Consider the following 25,183-nt stretch of genomic DNA (forward strand, 5'->3'; position numbering starts at 1 on the left):
GCAGTGAAGGAACTACAGGTGTAGGTTACAGTATGTAAACCAATGAGGCTACATTCTTTCCCCTACAATCAAAATGTTTTTCCTGTACCTTTTGTGAATGATAGTTTGTTAGGTAGCAATGGTTTCACAAGTAAATTGTACTGTGAGGGCTGAAAATGCTGCAATTATAAATCAGCTTATGGTAATACAGAAGAATTTTTTGATAAATGATTGGTCATACTCCTTAGAAACTGAAGTGCTCACCATACTCACTGCTCTTCAACTTGCAGGAACTACAACTACAAATAGTTTAGTTATCTCAGTTTACTGCCCCTCATACTTGTCGAAAAACCGAGACAAGAATGTAACTTGAGTGTCTCAGAAGACATACAAATATATGAGCATTACTGGTAAAGGGATTGAGATCAAATTGTTATGGATTTCTTCTCACAGAAGTTTCCAAGAGTATGAGACAGTTGATGTAGCCAAACAAGCATTAGATAAAGAGCAGACATTGCCTTAAATGTTTAAAGTTGAATGAAGAAGGAACAAAGAGATGTACTTTAAACAAGTAGACGAGTGCAAATAGACATTAGTAGATCGTATTTCATCACAATGAAACATGTTGAGTAAAACGTATATGAAGTAACAGGATCAGTAGACATGTAGAAAGTGACAAGATCAATAAACTACCAAAGGTTGTAACTGCCAGATTAAAGTTAGTGTGCACTTGCTGTTGGCACTTGAATCTTTATGCAAATTTTAATCAGCTGAAATGTAAAGCATATGGCCAGATACACTAGAACACTATTTCTTAGACTGTGAAAAAATAGAACCATTTTAGGGATATATCCATATAGATCATGCAAAAAATGGCACACATTATTAATGATAAGACCAGAAATTCTGAGATAGTATTCATTTCTTTGCATTGGGAAGATGAGTTAACTACCTTGAAATACTAAGCTCATGCAATGAACCAACTTTGTAGCAACTTGTGGCATAATTTTTGCCCACTAAGGTCTGAGTGTATAAGCTTTTGGTGCTACTGCTTGCAGGATGTGCATAGTGTTTGCAGTTAATCAGCCTATGATATAGTGGCAGCAAAATCCTTAAATACATGAGTCATTGATGGAGTAGTTTGCAGATGGATGGGAGGAAATTGAGTGACCATGTCTCCTCTCCCATTGCCCTCATGTATGTCATCATGGGTACTTTTTATATCTTAAATGAATCCATATAAACTGAACATGCTTTGGATGGCTTTGCCACTCATTGCTTTCATGTAAAGTGACAATTTGAACATGCAGAAAGGTTTATTACATTGAACCTTCCAAGTAATTACTATCAAACTGAGGCAACCTAATCTAGGTAAGCTGCATTGGATGAACTTGATATTGGTAAAGTACTGTAGTAGCTCAAGTACAGTAAATGGATAGTTCCAAATTTGGCTCAACATCTACAAATGAGCTGTTAACTCTAACCTATTACCTTCTCTGTTGTATAGTGAAGTGCTGTTAATGATAAATAAATTTAGAGATGCTGCATATTTAATGTAGGAATGAGACCCCACTGTAATCAAGAATTATTTATGATCAGGTTTTACTCTGCTAGTTTACATATATTATAATGTACTCAGTGACTTATGAAGAAAGAAGGGAATGATTAACAAGATTTCATGTCTCAAGTTGATATTCATAAATATGCATTAGAAATAACCTATTTGTTGTAGTAGATGTGAAAAGCCTTCAGTTCTAATCTTGCTTTGCTTTGAGTTTTATGAAAGGCCTGGATATCTTTATGGAATTGTTAAATTCAAAATCTTTTGGATATTGTATTGAATTGCATTATACTGACTTTCATATTTCTTTCAGATGAGCAGCTAGAGGGAGGAGAAACTAGAGAGGGCATCAAGACAGCAGAGAAGCTGGAGGGAAGTCATACCAATAGTGAGGAGGCAAAGATTCAGGTAGAACCTGAAGCTCCATCTTCTGGGGATGAGCGAGTGCCAGTTAATGGGCAAGTGGTACATGTACCACTTTCCATGCACTGCACAGTGAGTGCCATGTCAAATAACCTCTGTGTTGGACCAGCCACCACATCATCCGTTACTGTTACGTTCAGTGGGACATCCAAAAAAAACTCAGTAATGCCTTCAGGAGTGAGCTTAAGTGAGCCCTCACACACAAACTTAACTAGGCCCTCACACACAAGCTTAACTACACCATTAAGTGTTGCGCTAACTAGCCCTACATCCTTCTCTGTCAAAAGTGCCAAAAATGGATTAGGTGGTTTGGGAGCCCAGCAATATGAGGCACCAGGCCCACCACTCAATAATAGTGCCATAACTCTACTGACAACTGTGACTTCCAGTGCCAATTTTAATAGAGTGCCAGCCATAGATAACACAAAGAAAGAATGTGAAAAAGTAGAGGAAGAAGGCAGTCGAGGAAAGGGTTCAATGGAGTTTCCACACACCTGCCCTGTCTGTCAGGAACCTTTCAAATCAAAGCGATCCTTTAATGCACACATTATTGTCCACTGCCAAGTAAGTATCTCATCCATCTGTTTTTTATTGTTTTCATACTTCCATTCACGAAAGGATAATTTATTTTGCTGTAATTAGCATCCATGATGATTTATCCTGACTTATAATAAAAGTGTACATGAAATGATTTTTGGAGAAAAACTGTACCTTTATGTTTTTTCCTCCCCCCAAAATGTGTTGGTTTCAATAGAAATTTGATTGAATCTAGATTTATAAGGATGATGAGTGTCTCTTTGTTCTTGATTTTTCGTATAAGGAAAAAAAAATCCAATCCAGTCCAAGAATCTTATAATTGTGTTTAGTTTAAGTGATGATTGATTTAATGGTATTTATAATGTGGAATTGCCATTTGCAATTAAGTTTGCACTGATACCAGTACTATTAGAGGCAAGGATCATGAATGGTAATGGCTATGTAGTACCATCAGCAGGTTGACAACTGCCTCATCATTATTGTTGTTAACTTTACTATGAATCAGAATTAAGATATTTATTGATCAAGATGTTTTTGAATTAATTGCATAATCTTAGGACCCCTTTTTTTTTTTAATTTCTACAGCTTTAAGGCTGTGCTCCAAGGAAATGATGGACTCCCTAGAGTGAGAAGCTCCTTAGTGAGACTGTACTCCTTTTTCATCTGTTGATGATGATACAACCTCACCAAATGTAATTGTTTACTCATGGTGTAACAACATGCATGTGGAGTCTGACGACACCAGATATTTTGAACATGGATTTTTAACATTTTGCTGTTAATACCATCTGTATCCCAACATTTTGATTCCTTTGGTTTAGCATTCCTAAATCATGGTGAAATATAATCAGAACAATTTTTTAGAATGATTCATTCATTTGATTCTCATCTCATTTTTGGAGATGGAAGCAAATCACACATTTGTGTTTACACCCCAGACTTTATTTTCTAATCTCTAGTTATCTGAAAACATTTTGGATTTTTATTAAACATGGTGGGATTGTAAATTTTATAACTTAGGTTGATTTAGTAGATATAGAGTCAATTAGCACATTCAGATGTCCATACTATCCCTGGGGATAGGGGATTAAGAATACTTCCCACTTATTCCCTGCGTGTCGTAGAAGGCGACTAAAAGGGGAGGGAGCGGGGGGCTGGAAATCCTCCCCTCTCGTTTTTTTTTTTAATTTTCCAAAAGAAGGAACAGAGGGGGCCAGGTGAGGATATTCCAAAAAAGGCCCAGTCCTCTGTTCTTAACGCTACCTCGCTAACGCGGGAAATGGCGAATAGTTTGAAGAAAAAAAAAAAAAAAGATGTCCATATGTATCTATATCTTTTCTTATTAGGATATTTTCAGCATTTCTAAAGGGTAAATGCCTTGAATATTCATGTTAATCAGACTTCTTGAAGACAATTGTTTGTCCCTCCGTAGGGAGGTAGCATCAGGAACAGGTAAACCACAGCTTTATTTGCACACATCCATTGTCTGGCTGTCTGGTTAGGCAGCACAGGTTGGTTGTAACATAATTAGTGTTAGGAAGATTGGCTGAGTTGCTAAGTCTAAAAAATATGCCTATCTACATGTCTATATTGCTGATGCCTGTTCCCTCTGGGAACTCCCATCAAGAGGTGGCCACAGCAAAAGAGTCTCCACTTATCCTTGTCCTTACAGGCCTCTCTCACATGAACCATTCCTTGTATTCTTACACCATTTCTCTTCCTCCAGTATTTCTCCACCCTGTTTTCCCATGCCTTAGGTGGTCTTTCTTTCACACCAACCCCTTTAATTGTATTATCATACACTCTTCTTGTACGCTCCCAGTCTTGCATTCTTTCCACATGCCCAAACCATGTCAAAGTATTAACTTCACTCATTCTACTACACAATTCATTCCCTTTGCGTTCCCTGCCATACCACATCTCTCTTACACCCCTTCATTTCTTTTTTTTTTTTTTCATTCCATCCAGTCACACCACATGCTCTTCTCAAATAGTTCATTTCCACAGCCTGGATTCTTGACCTTTGTGACTCATTCCACATACATGTTTCAGCTGCATAGGTCAGGGTTGGGAGGACTACGCTGTCCCTTAATGCTCTCTTCGCTCCCATACTTACAGCTCTGCCCTTCATTATTCTGTTAAGGGACCCTGTACTGCTCTTTCCCTTGTCTCTCCTTCCATATCACCAAACTTACCCAAGACAGCTCCTAGATACTTAAATTCTTTCACTTCTTTCAGTCTTTGCCCCCCCCCACCCCAATATCCAAGTACAATTTATTACACTTTCTTTTTTCACTCTATATGATTTTACAAAACCTAACCTTTCACTCCATTTCCTTTCAAACACAATTACTTTACTTTTACTTGCATTTACCTTCAATCACATATGCTTCCACACAACCTTCTGTAACTCCTCTCCACTCTCAGCAAACGTCTGCAAACAGGCTTGCCACTAGACACCATATCTCACTGCCACACTCCCTCTCTGCACCTTTTTTCCTTAGGTTTGCTTTCATCTCTCTATCACTCCATATATATATATATATATATATATATATATATATATATATATATATATATATATATGAGTAAATGTGAATAAGAGCAAGGTAATTAGGTACAGTAGGGTTGAGGGTCAAGTCAATTGGGAGGTAAGTTTGAATGGAGAAAAACTGGAGGAAGTAAAGTGTTTTAGATATCTGGGAGTGGATCTGGCAGCGGATGGAACCATGGAAGCGGAAGTGGATCATAGGGTGGGGGAGGGGGCGAAAATCCTGGGAGCCTTGAAGAATGTGTGGAAGTCGAGAACATTATCTCGGAAAGCAAAAATGGGTATGTTTGAAGGAATAGTGGTTCCAACAATGTTGTATGGTTGCGAGGCGTGGGCTATGGATAGAGTTGTGCACAGGAGGATGGATGTGCTGGAAATGAGATGTTTGAGGACAATGTGTGGTATGAGGTGGTTTAATCGAGTAAGTAACATAAGGGTAAGAGAGATGTGTGTAAATAAAAAGAGCGTGGTTGAGAGAGCAGAAAAGGGTGTTTTGAAATGGTTTGGGCACATGGAGAGAATGAGTGAGGAAAGATTGCCCAAGAGGATATATGTGTCGGAGGTGGAGGGAACGAGGAGAAGTGGGAGACCAAATTGGAGGTGGAAAGATGGAGTGAAAAAGATTTTGTGTGATCGGGGCCTGAACATGCAGGAGGGTGAAAGGAGGGCAAGGAATAGAGTGAATTGGATCGATGTGGTATACCGGGGTTGACGTGCTGTCAGTGGATTGAATCAGGGCATGTGAAGCGTCTGGGGTAAACCATGGAAAGCTGTGTCGGTATGTATATTTGCGTGTGTGGACGTATGTATATACAATTGTATGGGGGTGGGTTGGGCCATTTCTTTCGTCTGTTTCCTTGTGCTACCTCGCAAACGCGGGAGACAGCGACAAAGCAAATATATATATATATATATATATATATATATATATATATATATATATATATATATATATATATATATACATATATATATATATATATATATATATATATATATATATATATATATATATTTTTTTTTTTTTTTTTTTTTTTTATACTTTGTCGCTGTCTCCCGCGTTTGCGAGGTAGCGCAAGGAAACAGACGAAAGAAATGGCCCAACCCCCCCCCCCCCCATACACATGTACATACACACGTCCACACACGCAAATATACATACCTACACAGCTTTCCATGGTTTACCCCAGACGCTTCACATGCCTTGCTTCAATCCACTGACAGCACGTCAACCCCTGTATACCACATGACTCCAATTCACTCTATTTCTTGCCCTCCTTTCACCCTCCTGCATGTTCAGGCCCCGATCACACAAAATCTTTTTCACTCCATCTTTCCACCTCCAATTTGGTCTCCCTCTTCTCCTCGTTCCCTCCACCTCCGACACATATATCCTCTTGGTCAATCTCTCCTCACTCATTCTCTCCATGTGCCCAAACCATTTCAAAACACCCTCTTCTGCTCTCTCAACCACGCTCTTTTTATTTCCACACATCTCTCTTACCCTTACGTTACTTACTCGATCAAACCACCTCACACCACACATTGTCCTCAAACATCTCATTTCCAGCACATCCATCCTCCTGCGCACATCTCTATCCATAGCCCACGCCTCGCAACCATACAACATTGTTGGAACCACTATTCCCTCAAACATACCCATTTTTGCTTTCCGAGATGATGATACAGCGCTGGTGGCTGATTCATGTGAGAAACTGCAGAAGCTGGTGACTGAGTTTGGTAAAGTGTGTGGAAGAAGAAAGTTGAGAGTAAATGTGAATAAGAGCAAGGTTATAAGGTACAGTAGGGGTGAGGGTCAAGTCAATTGGGAGGTGAGTTTGAATGGAGAAAAACTGGAGGAAGTGAAGTGTTTTAGATATCTGGGAGTGGATCTGTCAGCGGATGGAACCATGGAAGCGGAAGTGGATCATAGGGTGGGGGAGGGGGCGAAAATTTTGGGAGCCTTGAAAAATGTGTGGAAGTCGAGATATATATATATATATATATATTTATTTTTCATACTATTCGCCATTTCCCGCGTTAGCGAGGTAGCGTTAAGAACAGAGGACTGGGCCTTTGAGGGAATATCCTCATCTGACCCCCTTCTATGTTCCTTCTTTGGGGGGAAAAAAAAAAAAAGAGGGGAGGATTTCCAGCCCCCCGCTCCCTTCCCTTTTAGTCGCCTTCTACGACACGCAGGGAATACGTGGGAAGTATTCTTTCTCCCGTATCCCCAGGGATATATATATTTATTTATTTATTTATTTTGCTTTGTCGCTGTCTCCCGCGTTTGCGAAGTAGTGCAGGGAAACAGACGAAAGAAATGGCCCAACCCACCCCCATACACATGTATATACATACACGTCCACACACGCAAATACACATACCTATACATCTCAATGTACACTGCTTCTAACAACTTGCCTCCCACACCATATACTCTTAGTACCTTCCACAGAGCATCTCTATCAACTCTATCATATGCCTTCTCCAGATCCATAAATGCTACATACAAATCCATTTGCTTTTCTAAGTATTTCTCACATACATTCTTCAAAGCAAACACCTGATCCACACATCCTCTACCACTTCTGAAATCACACTGTTCTTCCCCAATCTGATGCTCTGTACATGCCTTCACCCTCTCAATCAATACCCTCCCATATAATTTACCAGGAATACTCAATAAACTTATACCTCTTTAATTTGAGCACTCACTCTGATCCCCTTTGCCTTTGTACAATGGCACTATGCAAGCATTCCGCCAATCCTCAGGCACCTCACCATGAATCATACATACATTAAATAACCTTACCAACCAGTCAACAATACAGTCACCCCGTTTTTTAATAAATTCCACTGCAATACCATCCAAACCTGCTGCCTTGCCGGCTTTCATCTTCCGTAAAGCTTTTACTACCTCTTCTCTGTTTACCAAATCATTTTCCCTAAACCTCTCACTTTGCACACCACTTCGACCAAAACACCCCTATATCTGCCACTCTATCATCAAACACATTGAACAAACCTTCAAAATACTCACTCCATCTCCTTCTCACATCATCACTACTTGTTATCACCTCCCCATTAACCCCCTTCACTGAAGTTCTCATTTGCTCCCTTGTCTTACGCACTCTATTTACCTCCTTCCAGAACATCTTTTTATTCTCCTTAAAATTTAATGATACTCTCTCACCCCAACTCTCATTTGACCTCTTTTTCACCTCTTGCACCTTTCTCTTGACCTCCTGCCTCTTTCTTTTATTCATTTCCCACTCATTTGCATTTTTTCCTTGCAAAAATCGTCCAAATGCCTCTCTCTTCTCTTTCACTAATAATCTTACTTCTTCATCCCACCACTCACTATCCTTTCTAATCAACCCACCTCCCACGCTTCTCATGCCACAAGCATCTTTTGTGCAAGCCATCACTGATTCCCTAAATACATCCCATTCCTCCCCCACTCCCCTTACCTCCTTTGTTCTCACCTTTTTCCATTCTGTACTCAGTCTCACCTGGTACTTCCTCACACAAGTCTCCTTCCCAAGCTCACTTACTCTCACCACCCTCTTCACCCCAACATTCTCTCTTCTTTTCTGAAAACCCATACAAATCTTCACCTTCACCTCCACACGATAATGATCAGACATCCCTCCAGTTGCACCTTTCAGCACATTAACATCCAAAAGTCTCTCTTTTGTGCGCCTGTCAATTAACACGTAATCCAATAACGCTCTCTGGCCATCTCTCCTACTTACATACGTATACTTATGTATATCTCGCTTTTTAAACCAGGTATTCCCAATCACCAGTCCTTTTTCAGCACATAAATCTACAAGCTCTTCACCATTTCCATTTACAACACTGAACACCCCATGTATACCAATTATTCCCTGAAGATTTGTATGGGTTTTCAGAAAAGAAGAGAGAATGTTGGGGTGAAGAGAGTGGTGAGAGTAAGTGAGCTTGGGAAGGAGACTTGTGTGAGGAAGTACCAGGAGAGACTGAGTACAGAATGGAAAAAGGTGAGAACAAAGGAGGTAAGGGAGTGAGGGAGGAATGGCATGTATTTAGAGGAGCACTGATGGCTTGCGCAAAAGATGCTTGTGGGAGGTGGGTTGATTAGAAAGGGTAGTGAGTGGTGGGATGAAGAAGTAAGATTATTAGTGAAAGAGAAGAGAGAGGCATTTGGACGATTTTTGCAGGGAAATAATGCAAATGAGTGGGAGATGTTTAAAAGAAAGAGGCAGGAGGTCAAGAGAAAGGTGCGAGAGGTGACAAAGAGGGCAAATGAGAGTTGGGGTGAGAGAGTATCATTAAATTTTAGGGAGAATAAAAAGATGTTTTGGAAGGAGGTAAATAAAGTGCGTAAGACAAGGGAAGAAATGGGAACTTCAGTGAAGGGGGCTAATGGGGAGGTGATAACAAGTAGTGATGATGTGAGAAGGAGGTGGAGTGAGTATTTTGAAGGTTTGTTGAATGTGTTTGATGATAGAGTGGCAGATATAGGGTGTTTTGGTCGAGGTGGTGTGCAAAGTGAGAGGGTTAGGGAAAATGATTTGGTAAACAGAGAAGAGGTAGTAAAAGCTTTGCGGAAGATGAAAACCGGCAAGGCAGCAGGTTTGGATGGTATTGCAGTGGAATTTAGTAAAAAAAAAAAAAAGGGGGTGACTGTATTGTTGACTGGTTGGTAAGGTTATTTAATGTATGTATGATTCATGGTGAGGTGCCTGAGGATTGGTGGAATGCTTGCAGTGCCATTGTACAAAGGCAAAGAGGATAAAAGTGAGTGCTCAAATTACAGAGGTATAAATTTGTTGAGTATTCCTGGTAAATTATATGGGAGGGTGTTGATTGAGAGGGTGAAGGCATGTACAGAGCTTCAGATTGGGGAAGAGCAGTGTGGTTTCAGAAGTGGTAGAGGATGTGTGGATCAGGTGTTTGCTTTGAAGAATGTATGTGAGAAATACTTAGAAAAGCAAATGGATTTGTATGTAGCATTTATGGATCTGGAGAAGGCATATGATAGAGTTGATAGAGATGCTCTGTGGAAGGTATTAAGAATATATGGTGTGGGAGGCAAGTTGTTAGAAGTGAAAAGTTTTTATCGAGGATGTGAGGCATGTGTACGTGCAGGAAGAGAGGAAAGTGATTGGTTTTCAGTGAATGTAGGTTTGCGACAGGGGTGTGTGATGTCTCCATGGTTGTTTGATTTGTTTATGGATGGGGTTGTTAGGGAGGTGAATGCAAGAGTTTTGGAAAGAGGGGCAAGTATGCAGTCTGTTGTGGATGAGAGAGCTTGGGAGGTGACTCAGTTGTTGTTCGCTGATGATACAGGGCTGGTGGCTGATTCATGTGAGAAACTGCAGAAGCTGGTGACTGAGTTTGGTAAAGTGTGTGGAAGAAGAAAGTTGAGAGTAAATGTGAATAAGAGCAAGGTTATTAGGTACAGTAGGGTAGAGGGTCAAGTCAATTGGGAGGTAAGTTTGAATGGAGAAAAACTGGAGGAAGTAAAGTGTTTTAGATATCTGGAAGTGGATTTGGCAGTGGATGGAACCATGGAAGCGGAAGTGAATCATAGGGTGGGGGAGGGGGCGAAAATCCTGGGAGCCTTGAAGAATATGTGGAAGTCGAGAACATTATCTCGGAAAGCAAAAATGGATGATACAGCGCTGGTGGCTGATTCATGTGAGAAACTGCAGAAGCTGGTGACTGAGTTTGGTAAAGTGTGTGAAAGAAGAAAGTTAAGAGTAAATGTCAATAAGAGCAAGGTTATTAGGTACAGTAGGGTTGAGGGTCAAGTCAATTGGGAGGTAAGTTTGAATGGAGAAAAACTGGAGGAAGTAAAGTGTTTTAGATATCTGGAAGTGGATCTGGCAGCGGATGGAACCATGGAAGCGGAAGTGGATCATAGGGTGGGGGAGGGGGCGAAAATCCTGGGAGCCTTGAAGAATGTGTGGAAGTCGAGAGCATTATCTCGGAAAGCAAAAATGGATATGTTTGAAGGAATAGTGGTTCCAACAATTTTGTATGGTTGTGAGGCATGGGCTATGGATAAGTTGTGCGCAGGAGGATGGATGTACTGGAAATGAGATGTTTGAGGACAGTGTGTGGTGTGAGGTGGTTTGATCGAGTAAGTAACGTAAGGGTAAGAGAGATGTGTGGAAATAAAAAGAGCGTTTTTGAGAGAGCAGAAGAGGGTGTTTTGAAATGGTTTGGGCACATGGAGAGAATGAGTGAGGAAAGATTGACCAAGAGGATATATGTGTCGAAGGTGGAGGGAACGAGGAGAAGTGGGAGACCAAATTGGAGGTGGAAAGATGGAGTGAAAAAGATTTTGTGTGATTGGAGCCTGAACATGCAGGAGGGTGAAAGGAGGGCAAGGAATAGAGTGAATTGGATCGATGTGGTATACCGGGGTTGACGTGCTGTCAGTGGATTGAATCAGGGGATAGGGGAGAAAGAATACTTCCCACGTATTCCCTGCGTGTCGTAGAAGGCGACTAAAAGGGGAGGGAGCGGGAGGCTGGAAATCCTCCCCTCTCGTTTTTTTTTTTTTTTTAATTTTCCAAAAGAAGGAACAGAGAAGGGGGTCAGGTGAGAATATTCCACAAAGGCCCAGTCCTCTGTTCTTAACGCTACCTCGCTAATGCGGGAAATGGCGAATAGTTTAAAAGAAAAAAGATATATATATATATATATATATATATATATATATATATATATATATATATATATACATATATATATATAAAATAAAAATATATTTTCATATTATTTTTTTTATTATACTTTGTCGCTGTCTCCCGCGTTTGCGAGGTAGCGCAAGGAAACAGACGAAAGAAATGGCCCAATCCCCCCCCATACACATGTATATACATACGTCCACACACGCAAATATACATACCTACACAGCTTTCCATGGTTTACCCCAGACGCTTCACATGCCTTGATTCAATCCACTGACAGCACGTCAACCCCGGTATACCACATCGCTCCAATTCACTCTATTCCTTGCCCTCCTTTCACCCTCCTGCATGTTCAGGCCCCGATCACACAAAATCTTTTTCACTCCATAGAAAAAAATAAATATATTAAAAGGCCACCAGTGGCATCACACATCCCTGCCTCACACCTACATGTATCCCAAAACTTTTGCTCAACTCTCCATCCTCTCTTACACAGACATTTGCACCTCTGTAGAAGGCTTTCATACCATCCAACAGTTGTCCCTCTGTACCATATATCCTTAACACATTCAGTAAAGCATTCCACTCGGCTCTATCATATGCTTTGTCCTGATCCATGAAAGCTTCATACAACTTCTTACCTTTTGTTGAATATTTTTCCATGGTCATCTTTACTCCAAAAATTTGATTCACACATATTCCTTTCCTAAAGCCCTCTTGCTCTTCACTTATTCTGCATTCAGTCACTTCCATCACTCTCTCAGTTAACATTCTTGCATACTCTTTTCTTGGCATGCTAAACAGACTTTTTTTTTCCCCTTACATATTCACCATTTCCAGCATTAGTGAGGTAGCATTAAGAACAGAGAACTGGTCCCCTTCTCTGTTCTACCTTCTCATAAATTAAAAGTGGAAGGGTAGGATTTCCAGCCCCCACCTCCCCGTCTCCCCTTTTAGTCGCCTTCTATGACATGCAGGAAATACTTGGGAAATATCCTTTCTCCCCTATCCCCACAGATAACTAAACAGATGTATTCCCCTATAATTGCTACATACCTCCTGAGCACCTTTTCTTATGAATAAAGGAACAATAATAGCTTTCACATAATCCTCAGGCACAACCTGTTTCCATGCTAAATTGCATATCAGATGCATCAACTCTCAATTTATACTCCATACTTCAGCATTTCAGCCATACTCCATCCATTCCAGGTGCCTTTCCTATCTGCAACCTCATTATTGCCCTTCTTACCTCCCTGTTTGCTATAGGCCCTTGCACTTGTATCTTCCTTCCATCCTCCATACCCATACATGTAACAACTGCTGCCTCCCCTTCCCCCACATTCATCCGTTCTTCAAAATATTATTTCCTTCTTCCTTTCACTTCCTCCTTTTGATTCAGCAACTCCCCTTCCTTACATCTCACATTAACATTTCTACTCTTACATCCAACTCTTTCCTTTTTCTCCTCCTTCCAGGATAGTTTCTTATATCCCAAAACTTTTCACTTCCTTCTAAAATCTTCATCTACTCATACTTCACTTTCCTCTTTCAGCTTCTTAACATTCCCCTTACATATTTTATATTCCTCCCTCCTCCTGTGCTGAACTTCCACTGGTACATTCCTATTGAGCAGTCTTCAATATGCTTTTTTCTTCTCTTCCACAGCAACTCTAATCTCTTCTGTCTACCATGCATTGCTCTTTTTATCCTATATCTCATGACCTTGTTTCCATTTTCTGCCATGTCCACTCCCTGGTATCCAAAACACTTCACTTTCTCCAAATTTTCTCCTTTCAGACTCAGATCCCAATAAGCTTGTTCTTTTATTGTGTTAAACCTAATAACTTTGCTTTTATTCACTTTTACTCTCGATATCTTCATTCTTCACACTCATCTAGACTAATTCACCAATTTCTGCAGTTTCTCACTTGAATTTGTCACCAGTGCTGTCATCAGCAGACAACTACTGACTAACTCCTCAGGCCACTTCATCCCTTATAGACTTCATACTCGCCTTCTCCAAAACTCTTGCATTTACTTTTCTCACCATCCTATCCATAAGCAAATTAAACAACCATGTTGACATCATACACCCCTGCCACAGACCAACCTTCTTATGGAACCACTCACTCTCCTCTCTTCCTACCCATATACGTCCATACACCTTTCTTAAAAACTTCCCTCTGCTCTTCATAGCTTTTCTCCCTCACTATATTCTCTTGGGACCTTCAACAAGGCATCTCTATCAGTCCTATCATGTGCTTTCTCCAGATCCATAAATGCGACATACAAATCCATCTATTTCTGTAAATATTTCTTACACGTTCTATAAGCGAACATCTGATCTACACATCCTCTGCCACTTCTGAAACCACGTTGTTCATTCCCAGTCTGATGCTCTGCACATGCCTTCATCCTCTCAGTCACTAATCTCCCATGCAGCATACCAGGAACACAACAAACTTATACCTGTGTAGTTTGAACACTGACCTGTGTCCCCTTGCATTTATATGGTGGCACTGCCCATGCATTCTGCCAATCCTCAGGCACCTTATCCATATGTACATTGGAAATCCTAATTAACCAGTCAACAACATAGTCACCCCCTTTCTTAAAAAATTCAACTGCAGAACCATCCACTCCAGCTGCCTTGCTACATTTGATGGTACGCAAGGCTTTCACCACCTCTTCTCACTTCATCAACTCACTCTCTATGACTCTCTTACTTTGCTTACCACCCCAACCTAAACACCTGACATCTGCCTCCCTATCATCAAACAAAATCAACAGTTCTTCAAATTATGTACTCACTACCCATGCATTCTGCCAATCCTCAGGCATCTCATCCATACATACATTAAAAATCTTAACTAACCATTCAACAAGTCACCTCCTTTTTTTAAAAATTCAGCTGCAGTACCATCCACTTCAGCCACCTTGCCACATTTCACATTATGCAAGGCTTTCATCACCTCTTCTTTCTTCACCAAACCACTCTCTACAACACTCTTTGCATACCACCCCAACCCAAACACCTGTCATATACCACTCTGTCATCAAACAAAATCAATCATTCAAAATACTCATTTCTCCTTTTCATTTCATCACTACCTGGTATCACTTCCCTATTAGCTCCCTTAACCAATGTTACCATTTGTTCTTTTGTTTTCCACACTCTATTAACCTCCTTCATGATATTTGCTCACCCATTCTCACGTTTGCCCTCTTTTTCAACTCCTGCACCTTCTTTACCTCCTGCCACTTTCTCTTATACATCTTCCATTATTTGCACTCCTTTCCTGTAAGTACCACCCATAAGCCTCCCTTTTCTCTTTTATCTCCAACTTTACTCTGTCATTCCACCACTTACTTCCTTTTTTAACTTGCCCACAAGCACTGCTTCCCTAGATACCTCTCATTCCTCACCCACTCCCCTTGCTTCATTTTATTTCACCTTTTGCTATCCTACACCCAATCTCTCCCAGTGACTCATCACACGAGTCTCTTTTCCAGGCTCACTTACTTTCACCACTCTTGTTTCACCCATAACATTTCCTCTTTTCCAAATAAAGTTCACAAAGTTTCACCTTTACCTCTAGAAGTTAATTATCAGACACCCATCCAGCTTCTTTCAGAACATTCAAATGCAAAAGTCTCCCTTTTGCATGCTTATTAAATGTATGTAATCTAATAATGCTTCCTGACCATCTTTCGTACTCACTTACTTGTGTATGTCCCCCTTTTTAAAGCAGGTATTCCCAATGCCCTTTTTGAGTATACAACTCGACAAACAGTTCACCTAATTATACCCTCAACTGCCCCATTACTGACCATCACCAATATCTGCTCTTGCTTCAAAATTTTAACACACACTCTCTGCTGCTCCTAAAACACTTACCTCTCATTATCTCTCTTCTCATGGCCAGGTGCATAAGCTTTAATGATCACCCATCTCTCAGAATCCAGTTTCATTTTTATCCACATCAGTCTGGAGCTCACTTCTTTACACTCACACACTCCCACAACTTCTTTACTAGGAGGTATGATATATTAAAATTCACTGCAGTCCTGGAAGGCATGATTCCCAGTCTACACCTAGATATATCCCTAATTGGGATGATAAGCATGAAAGATTATGCAAGATAATGATACCTGTTTCAGTTGGAACTCCCTCAAAGGGATGGCCACGGCAGTAGTCACCATAACTAGTAAACGTCAGTGCCGCTTCTTAGCCTTTAGTGCATCACCCTTAACAGGCCATGGGCAGAGGGCAACTGTTGCAGTATTTGCTGAGGCAAAGATCATATGCAAGATTAGAAAATATTTTTGGAGGAACGAGATGTACATAGGTAAATTCTGATTCTCTCCTCTTCCGCTCCACTACTGCTGGACAGATCTTTATTTAGAATACTCTGAAATACTTAGAGAAATTGAAATCAATGGAAAATATCAAATACATTAAAAGTAGCCTTTTAGTGAGAGCATCCAAGTTGCATTTGTATCTAAAGGGTAATGAAAAATTTGGGTAACTGAAGTGAAAGAAAAGGTATAAAGGGTAATGAAAAATTTGGGTAACTGAAATGAAAGAAAAGGTATACTAGACTCGCATAAAAGTACTGAGAGGGGAAATGTCCATGAAATGAAAGATGGAATACAAGTGTTACAAGCATGATAGATAATGTATATAATCCTGGTAGGAAAGTCCCATGACAAAGTGTGAGCAAGGAATGATCATGCAATCTTGTAAAATGTTAATTATTATGTATAAGCACTTTCATGTGGAATGCTTGATAGATCTACAAAAGATATCAACAAAAGTTCCCTTGTAAAAGCTGTAATATGTTTTGATACTGGGAGGAAATATTTATTATATAGTAAAAGAAAATAGATAACATATGTGGTCTGAAACTCCTTAACTTGCTACATAAAGTTATTAAACTGCCTCTTGTCCTTGCATAATATTAGTGATGTATTCTTGGAAATCACAACTCGATGGAAGTACTGGATCATGGATTACATTTTACCATAGGATAGTGGAGGAGATTCCATGACTTAATTTGCAAACAGAAAGGTGACTAACTTGCCCCAAAACATATAGGTACATTAACAGTATAAGTAAAAAAATATCTTAAAATCATGAAATGATCATGTAGAAATGACACTTAAGTAGTTATGCTTTAGATCTGGGAGGTGGAGGGTCTAGCAACATCAATGCCACATTGACCACCCTCAAAGCACAAGAAAATATCTAATTTTACTTCCCATCTGGTGCTCTTCTTCCACTTCTGTTCAATGGCACAAGACTCATTGAGCATTTTCCACCCAATCCCACATGCCAACCTCCCACCTTGCATGCCACACTCTCTTCTCTCTTTTTCCCTAATTATCTCCCATTCATCACACACTTCTCTAGTTTCGTGTACTCTCACATTTTGCCATTATTATAATCAACGAAACACAGAAGCAAGGTAATAGAGGGTAGAAACATTTTAAGCCAGTTGGCATTAAAGTTAGGAGACTCAAGTTCCATGAGGCATGCAATAGTTGCCTTTGTAGTAAGAATGGCACAACACTTCCCTAGGAAGTGTTGTGCCATGATAGAGGTTACAGTTGATAGAGGTTACAGTTGAAGATCTGGTAGTGCAAAGGAGAAGGAGCCTTAGACAGCTGGATTTCAGAGAGAAGAAGATCAAGGAGGAAGTAAACAGGCTGTGTTCAACAGAAGAGGAATTAGAATCAAGACCAAAAATGTCGCAGAAATAGAAAAAGAACCAGGTCTAGGAGTTGCAGCTATGGACATGACGTGGATCCCTGTTACATGATGGAGGTCAAGTTGGCCCTGGGTTCCACTCAACCCCTCTTAACCAGTGGCACTGCTCCAAATTAGCACTGGGAATCATTTGATAGTTGTACTGCTATATTTTGAAATACTGAAGAGAGAAAAAAGTTATAAAGATGTACGTGAGTAATGTGTTGTTAAGTGTCATGAATGAGAAAATGAGGGTTTGGGGTTGGGTTGGATTGTCAGCAACCCATATGTGGCAGAGACAAGAGGAAAAAGACAGCAATCTAGACCTGAAAGAGGGTCCATGACAAATGCCTCTTTGCTGGCTCACTGTGTTGCTGCTACTATCCCTCCCATAACCCAGGCCATAGTAATTCCCAGGTTGTTGGATGCCTGCCACCAACTGCTACTGCAGTATTACAGAATAGCAGCAGCAGCATTAGGTGCCACCTACTATCTTGTAAGATTTAAAACTTTCTAAACCCCTCTTATTCATTTGCCTTTTCTAAATCCACCAATACTTTGCACACTTTATAGTCTTTTGTGGTTTCTGCACAGCCTGCCTGAAAAAAGAATTTATGGAACACACCCTCTACTATTCCAAAACCCACTCTGTCCCCTGTAAATAATATTTCGTCCTGCCACCTTCTTAAGATGTTCCATTTTTCTGTATTCATCTTAGTAATTTTTTCTCACTTCACCATTATACAGTGGAACGATAACTTCCATTATCAATTTATCAGGAGCATCCAGCTGTCTGTGCTACCATATACAAGTTTTCATATCCATTTAGCTTTTTTTCACATTTGTAAAGGAACTTTCTTTCCATTTTAGGAACATGTCATAATGGCTTGTATCATCTCATCTTATACACAATGATGGATAATGGGTAACATTGAAAATGTAATGCAGTTTTCTTTTTGCAGCAAGTGAATGGTTCTCATAGTGGGTCTAAACGAACAATAGACATATCTGGGTGTCCATCTCCTGATAGAAAGCGTATAAGAGATAGTTCAGTTAATGAACAGGTGAGTATATTTACTAATGATTCATGTCAGACTGTTAATGGCCTTTTTCCCTCTGTAGTACTTTCAGCTTTGCATAGAATGAGCTTCATAATTTTACCCATATGTATTTGTCTTATTATGGTTATGTTAGTAATTTTACAAAATAATCACGCTTCATAGTAGTACCTGACATACTGTCACTGTCTGTCTGTATCTACTATATCATTTCATACATGTACAGTTTGTTGGCACATGCAAAATCTCAGGCTGTTTATACTTGCCACAAACCTTTCCACTAGTATCTGTGCAAGTTTCTCTACCACCCATGTACCATTTTTTTTGTCATTCCTTTTGTATCATTCCCTTATACCTACTCCTGCTCATTCTCATTCCAAAGGAGTTGATCCTTTATCTGCCTCTTATTGTTGCACACCTTGAAGCAGCAGGAGCCTTGTGAATGGGGTCCAGGAGTTTGTAATGTATTTTAAAGAATTTCATTTTGTGTCCATTTTTTTTGTCCTAACTACCATGATATTTGATTTTCCCAATTTTTACACTTTCCACCCAGTTGATGAATAGATTAGGCTTACTTGTTCCTCACTCATTCCTGTAAAAACTAATCCCTTGCATTATTGCTCATGTTTCCTCTTTTATTACAACTGAATATTTTTTCATTTTTTATTACAGTTCTGTCTTTTTCGTGAATTCATTAATCTCAGCCAGTGGATTATCTTACCTTCAGCTATATTCTTTGCATGATATTGTAGTATTTAGCATTTAGATGAATATAACTTTGTGATCTGCCATATGTTGGAGCTACTATTTCCACCCTTTATTTCCAGTTGGAGTCTATTCATCATGAGTATGTGTCCCCGGTGGATGATGGGAGCCTGCCATTAGATCTCAGTTGTCGAGGGTCCATGTCAGTAAGGAATTGTGAAAGACCAGCTGCAGCATCAACTCCTGAGCTGCGAGAATGCATGAAGACCCAAGAAAGAGGAACTAAAGATGATTTCAATCAGTCTGTGTTAACTGAACAAGACACAGCAGGACCCTTAAATCAGTCTCTGTTGTCTGACCGTGGACCACTGGAGGATGAGAATGAAAATTTAGTGAATGAAGCTCGAGAACGAGAGAAAGCATTTTTCAATACAGCCCAGAATGAACAGTATCTAACTGAGGATTCTACTGGCTTAGATCCTCCTCCACCACTACCACTTTATGGTACAGGAGGTGTTGTAAGGCGTGTGCGTGTGAGCAGTGATGATGGCCCTCCTATGGTGTACAGTGTGCGTCTGCATGCAGAGCAGGTATGGTAAAGCATTAGAAGCTTCACATTATTGATATACAAAAAAGTTGATACTTAAGCATTACAGCACATCATAATCAGAACATCTGTATGTGCATATTCACTGGAACTCTTTACATTTCTGGGAACACTGTGAAGTTGACTGAATGCTGACTGTGATGTGAAATAGAAAGAAAAATTGTTTGCAGGCAGGACATTCAGTCTGTTTGCCACAAATCTACAAATATTTTGATTATGAATGCTTTACTGCCTGGTTTTCTATTATACATAATGCAAGTTTATGGTCAGTATAGCATTTGGTAAATATGGTAAAAGAATTAGGAGAGAATGAGAGAATGGGATTGCAATTGAAATTTCTCAAGAGAAGAGGTCATGTTGTTTTCATTAATTATTTTGGTTCATTCAACATGTTTATGTCCTAAGTTGAGGTGCCTGAGGACTGATAGAGTGCATGTACATTACTCATGTTTAAAGGCAAGGGGTAAAAAAATAATTGTTTAATTATGGAAGTAAAAGTCCCGTGAGTATACATAGGAAGGTGTTTGGGAGAGTGATGCTTGAGAAGATGGTGGCATGCATTGAGCAGTGTAGTTTTTTGGAAAGGTAGGAGGTGTTTAGACTGTGTTTTTGCCTATAAAGAATGTGTGCTGTTTTCTGCTCTAAAGAGTGTTTGCAAAATAGTTTGAGGAAAACATTTGGTGGATTGATTGTATGCAAAATTACATAGTCAGAGAAGGGTGTGGGAGTGATCATAGTGTTATTGAAAAGGCTGACCAGGGTTCAGGGATATGAAAAGGTTGAATGAAGAGAGATGACTAAAAATCATATTTGAGAAGCAGAGGGCTGTAGGAGAAGGGTGAAAATGAGGAAATGGGAAGATAGAGACAAGGAGGCTTTGGGGTATCAAGGCTTGAAATTGCAGTAGGGCAAGAGGCATACGTTGAGTAGAAAGAATCAGAGCGATATTATATTGGAGGTGATGTGTTGTGCAAGTGGCTGAACCAGTGTGTATGCGGTGGTGAAAGTTAATTGTTGAGTAGTCTTTAAAGCTTATCTGTGGATTACAGACTATGGTTTTGCTACATAATACATGGTAGCCAGAGGCATGTACAAATGATGCCATTGTTTGTTTGTCCTTGGTGCTACTTTGCAATAGCAGGAAGGACAAGTAGATATTAGAAATGCAATTTCTTTATTTCATTCAAATATGAGCCTTTTTTTTATTCCTCCTAGGTGTTGGTGTCCAGGATTCTGGGTGTGAATGATGAAACAGGTGACAAGATGGAGCTATACAAGTGCTTTATGTGTGGTGTTGCATTTCCATCTGTGTCACGGTTACAGGGTCATCTTTCACAACACAAGCAACAATTTGTCTGCTGTAAATGCAGCTTTTCTTGTGATTCCAGGGTCCAGTTTTCTTATCATGTCCAGCGTGAACATCTCTCTCCAGTCGTGCAGTCTCGCAGGTGGGCAGTGACAGTGGGCATTGTATAAACCTAAATTTATGTTGTTGCCTAAAAACAAGAGCTTTATGGTTGTCCTGCTTAGACTGTGATACAGTATACATTCTTCCGTTAGTGAAGTTGAAAAAATTAGAAGCTTACATTTACTGTTTGTTGAAAAGTAACATTTCTCTTTGCCCATGCTAGTTATTGATACAACAGTAAGAAAGAGAAGGATTTTGTTTCATTATTAAGTCAAGGAAATGTAATGAGAAATATTTATTTTTGTATTTCCTACAGAGAGAAAGTAGATGTGAGATGTGATATGAGTGATGACTCAAGCAGTGCAGAGAACACAGTGACTGTGGCTGCACTGTTATCTGCACTAAGGGAAAAGGCTCAGGAGAATAGACCAGTAAACTTAACACCAAAAGAAACATACGAGGAGATGGAGGAGGACCATGGGAGTGAAGATTCATATCCTGTATCCCCGTCTTCAGAGTCTCAGGAGGCTGGGGAACTACAGGAGGGGGGCAATGGAGAGGATCTCTTTAAGATGTATACTTGCAGATTTTGTGGCAAGAAGTTTGATCGTGCCTTTTCCTGCAACCGCCACGAGCGAGTGCATACAGGATATAAGCCATGTTTTTGTCGTGTTTGTGGGCGAGGCTTTTCGGAGCCAAGGAATCTTAGGCACCACGTCATTCGTTTTCATAGTGATGGATCCTTGCGTCACCTTATTAAAAGAGATAGACGCAAGAAAGGTGATGAAGAATCACCAACTCCTTCTGTTTCTCCTGTACCTCTGAAATATCCTGAAAACCGTCTGAAGGATGTCTTGAAAGAAACAGCAAATAAACTTATCTCCAGTTCCAATATAGATATGACAGGACTCTCAGGGAAGACAAATGGTTTAGAAATCACTCTTACCAGTAAAACACTGAATGACGCTGCCAATAATTATGATGATGGAAACAAAGGTGTCATTCGATCTCCAACTCCTCCACAAACAGATGCAGTAAGGGAGCAAACCCCAGGGGACGTTACTACAGCAGTTACAACATATACCACCAATCTTACAAAAATCATTGCTGCTTCACTCGACAGTAAGTTATCTAAACGAGATGGTTTTTAAGAAAAGTGTTGTGCATCTTTCACTCTCTTTGTATCTTGAACAAATCTATTTAGGAAAATAGTTCAAATATAATGTTATGATTTCTTCATTAGTTTGCAATATTCCTGTCTATGCATCCCTCTTTCACATATATTTTAACTATCCCTCCACCCTTTTTGTAATGCCATATCTCTGTGACCATCATGTCACACTCAGCCCTTCTTTTAACTTTTTTGAACTCATGATATTGATATGTCTTTTCTAATCTTTTCTTTCATTCCTCATTTACAAGTTCATACTTCAAAGTTCTAATGCTTAAACCCTCTACTTTTAATGGTTGTTTATATTTTGAATCAGACTTTTTCCCATAAGATAGAAAGTCATGCTTAAGCTATTGTCATCAATTGTCTTTGTGCATGTGCCTTGTTGCATCCTTCAGATGTTTGTGTACCTGAACCTTACTCCCAATCATTTTCTTACTTTGTGGTTTGCCCTTCCACCCTTCTTGCCAGCTATCCTTCCTTTTCATTCAGCCCTTCCCCTTTTCCATTGTCTCCTTGCCTTTTCTTCACCCCATTAAGTAATGTCCCTCCATCCTTTCCCCAAACATTAAACAAGGCAAGTTGCTGCTAATCTGGAGGTTCATCTGCCAGTTTCTGCACATCTGCCTTCTCTTTCTTTCCCTCCCACCTATAGATATCTATGTCATTTTGTGCACATCCATACATAAATTCATTCTCCTATTCTCATTTTGTTTTTTGTGTGTGTTCCTGTACAACAGTAAAACTATTGTTTTTTCTCTATCTGGTATTTGAAGTATTTGCCATTCCCTGTCTTCTCTTAGTTTATATGGTGCATAGAGCCATGAGCATCATAAGAGCTTTGGAAAAAGTGAACTTGATTGATTGTGGGAAGAGGCATCTGATATTTTTTTAAACCAAGTTAATTTTTAACTAATTCAGCATCATTGCATCTGTTAGTTTCTCAGCATCTGATTTCTTTTAGGTTAATGCATCAGTTCAAACCAAACCAACATATGTAATAAAGTTCAGTTAGGTTGATAGGTTAGTAGATCAAGAGTCTTGATACATTGGAAACTGAGCTGAGAAACATTTCTAAGCATTTTAACTGTTGTCTCAAGATGGAAGTAGTTAATACAATAGGCTGCAACTTTCCCATCAGTTTGAGATGCTGAATGAATCAGTACTCCTTTGGGTTTTTAGTTAGCTTCTGCCAATATGCTCAGCTATACTTGGTGGTGATATATGTACACTGTTGCTTGCATGATTTTTTTAATGCCTGTTTGCCCATTTCTTTGTTAGCAAGAAAGCATGAAGAACAGTTGGAAAATGGCACTCATTTTCTGACAACCTCTTTCTGTCATGTATAATGCACTGAAATAGAGCCTCCCTGTTCACAGCCAAGCCCTACAAGCCTCTCTGATGATTCCCCAAATGACTTGATATTCCCTGATTCAGCCCATTGATAGCACATTACCCCATTTTTACCATATTGCTCCAGTTTACTTAATCACTTGCATGCATTGTTACTTCCTGGATGTTCACACCCATATAACTCAAACCCATCTTTCAGTAGACAGGGATGGCTGCCATCAGAACATAAACTTGCTTGTGTTTAGAAAGAGGAGCACTTTTTGGACAATTGGAAAAGAGAGTACTGGAAGTGGGTGCAAATTAGTAAAAGGAGCAACAGGGGGTGAAGGAGTGTTAGAGCCATCCTAGGTAGAGTTAGAGGAGAAACAGGAAAAGAGAGTTCCTTTGCCTATGGGAGAGACAGCTGTAGTACCATCAGAAAAGAAAAGTGAAGGAAAGTTAAGAGTGACAGAGGGTGTTAGCATTGCTCTTAGCCAAAGACCAGAAAGCCCTATCACTGGATGATGAGGAGAACTTATCACACCTCTTTGAATAAAGGAAAATTTACCCCCTGGATGACATACTTGCAGTAATTACTGGTAGTGATAAATGCTGAATGTGAGTTGTAGGAAAGAGAGTTTTTCTAAACCTGATATGCCTAATCTCCTACCTGAATGGCCTCAGAACAGGAATGGTTGAATCATGGATTGGAAGAAGAGATAAATGCTTTCATTCTCACAACAAAAATGAACTCTCCTATGAGCTTGGAAGAGATAGAAACATCACCACATAGGAGACAGTAATTTACCCAAGGAAAGTCAGAAAACGATTCTTATAAGGTTTTCTGGTCAGCTTTTTGAGGGGTTGCTGGAGCAGGAGGGGTCGTTGAAATAGATATACTTATGAGAGTGTGGTCAGATGATCCAGTTTGGGCAAGATTGTGTAGTTACAGAGCAAAGGATTAGAGGCAGAAAACAGATCCAAACTGTTAGGAAAGTAGTCACGTTAGTCAGAAATATGGTTGTAGTGGGAGATGATTTGCTCTAGATCATTGAGATTGGAGAGTGTAAGGCTTCAGTCCCCCAGCCATCCATATGGAAGGAATTTAACCATTCCATATGGTGAATGTTGAAATCCCATAAGTAAAGGATCTTAGCTTGCAAGTGAGAGGATGCCAGAGTCTCGTGGCAGGTGTTTAGAGAGTTGAAGAAGATATGAGATTTGTAGAATTAGGAGAGTAGTAAACAGAACAAAGAGGACAGACTTGTGGACTTGGTCCTTGAGGCATGCATCAGGTATGTTGGTATTGGAATTAGCACAGACACCACCTCTCAGCCAGAATCATGAGTGGAGATTATATTTGGATATGAAAAAGGGACAAGTGAAAACATCATTAGACAACTGGGCCTC

At 39.9% G+C, this 25,183-nt stretch overlaps 1 protein-coding gene across 1 annotated transcript in view; it reads left to right on the forward strand.

The window, feature by feature from the left end:
- Positions 1 to 25,183, forward strand: part of LOC139751292 (uncharacterized) — a 99,859-nt gene that overhangs the window by 54,529 nt on the left and 20,147 nt on the right. The window contains exons 2-6 of the mRNA XM_071666618.1: positions 1,854 to 2,527; positions 18,455 to 18,556; positions 19,378 to 19,845; positions 21,078 to 21,310; positions 21,587 to 22,392. Coding sequence (XP_071522719.1) covers positions 1,854 to 2,527; positions 18,455 to 18,556; positions 19,378 to 19,845; positions 21,078 to 21,310; positions 21,587 to 22,392 — 2,283 coding nt within the window. The remainder of the gene's footprint in view (positions 1 to 1,853; positions 2,528 to 18,454; positions 18,557 to 19,377; positions 19,846 to 21,077; positions 21,311 to 21,586; positions 22,393 to 25,183) is intronic.

The sequence above is a fragment of the Panulirus ornatus genome, chromosome 11 (genome assembly GCF_036320965.1).
Source record: "Panulirus ornatus isolate Po-2019 chromosome 11, ASM3632096v1, whole genome shotgun sequence".
NCBI classification, from domain to species: domain Eukaryota; kingdom Metazoa; phylum Arthropoda; class Malacostraca; order Decapoda; family Palinuridae; genus Panulirus; species Panulirus ornatus.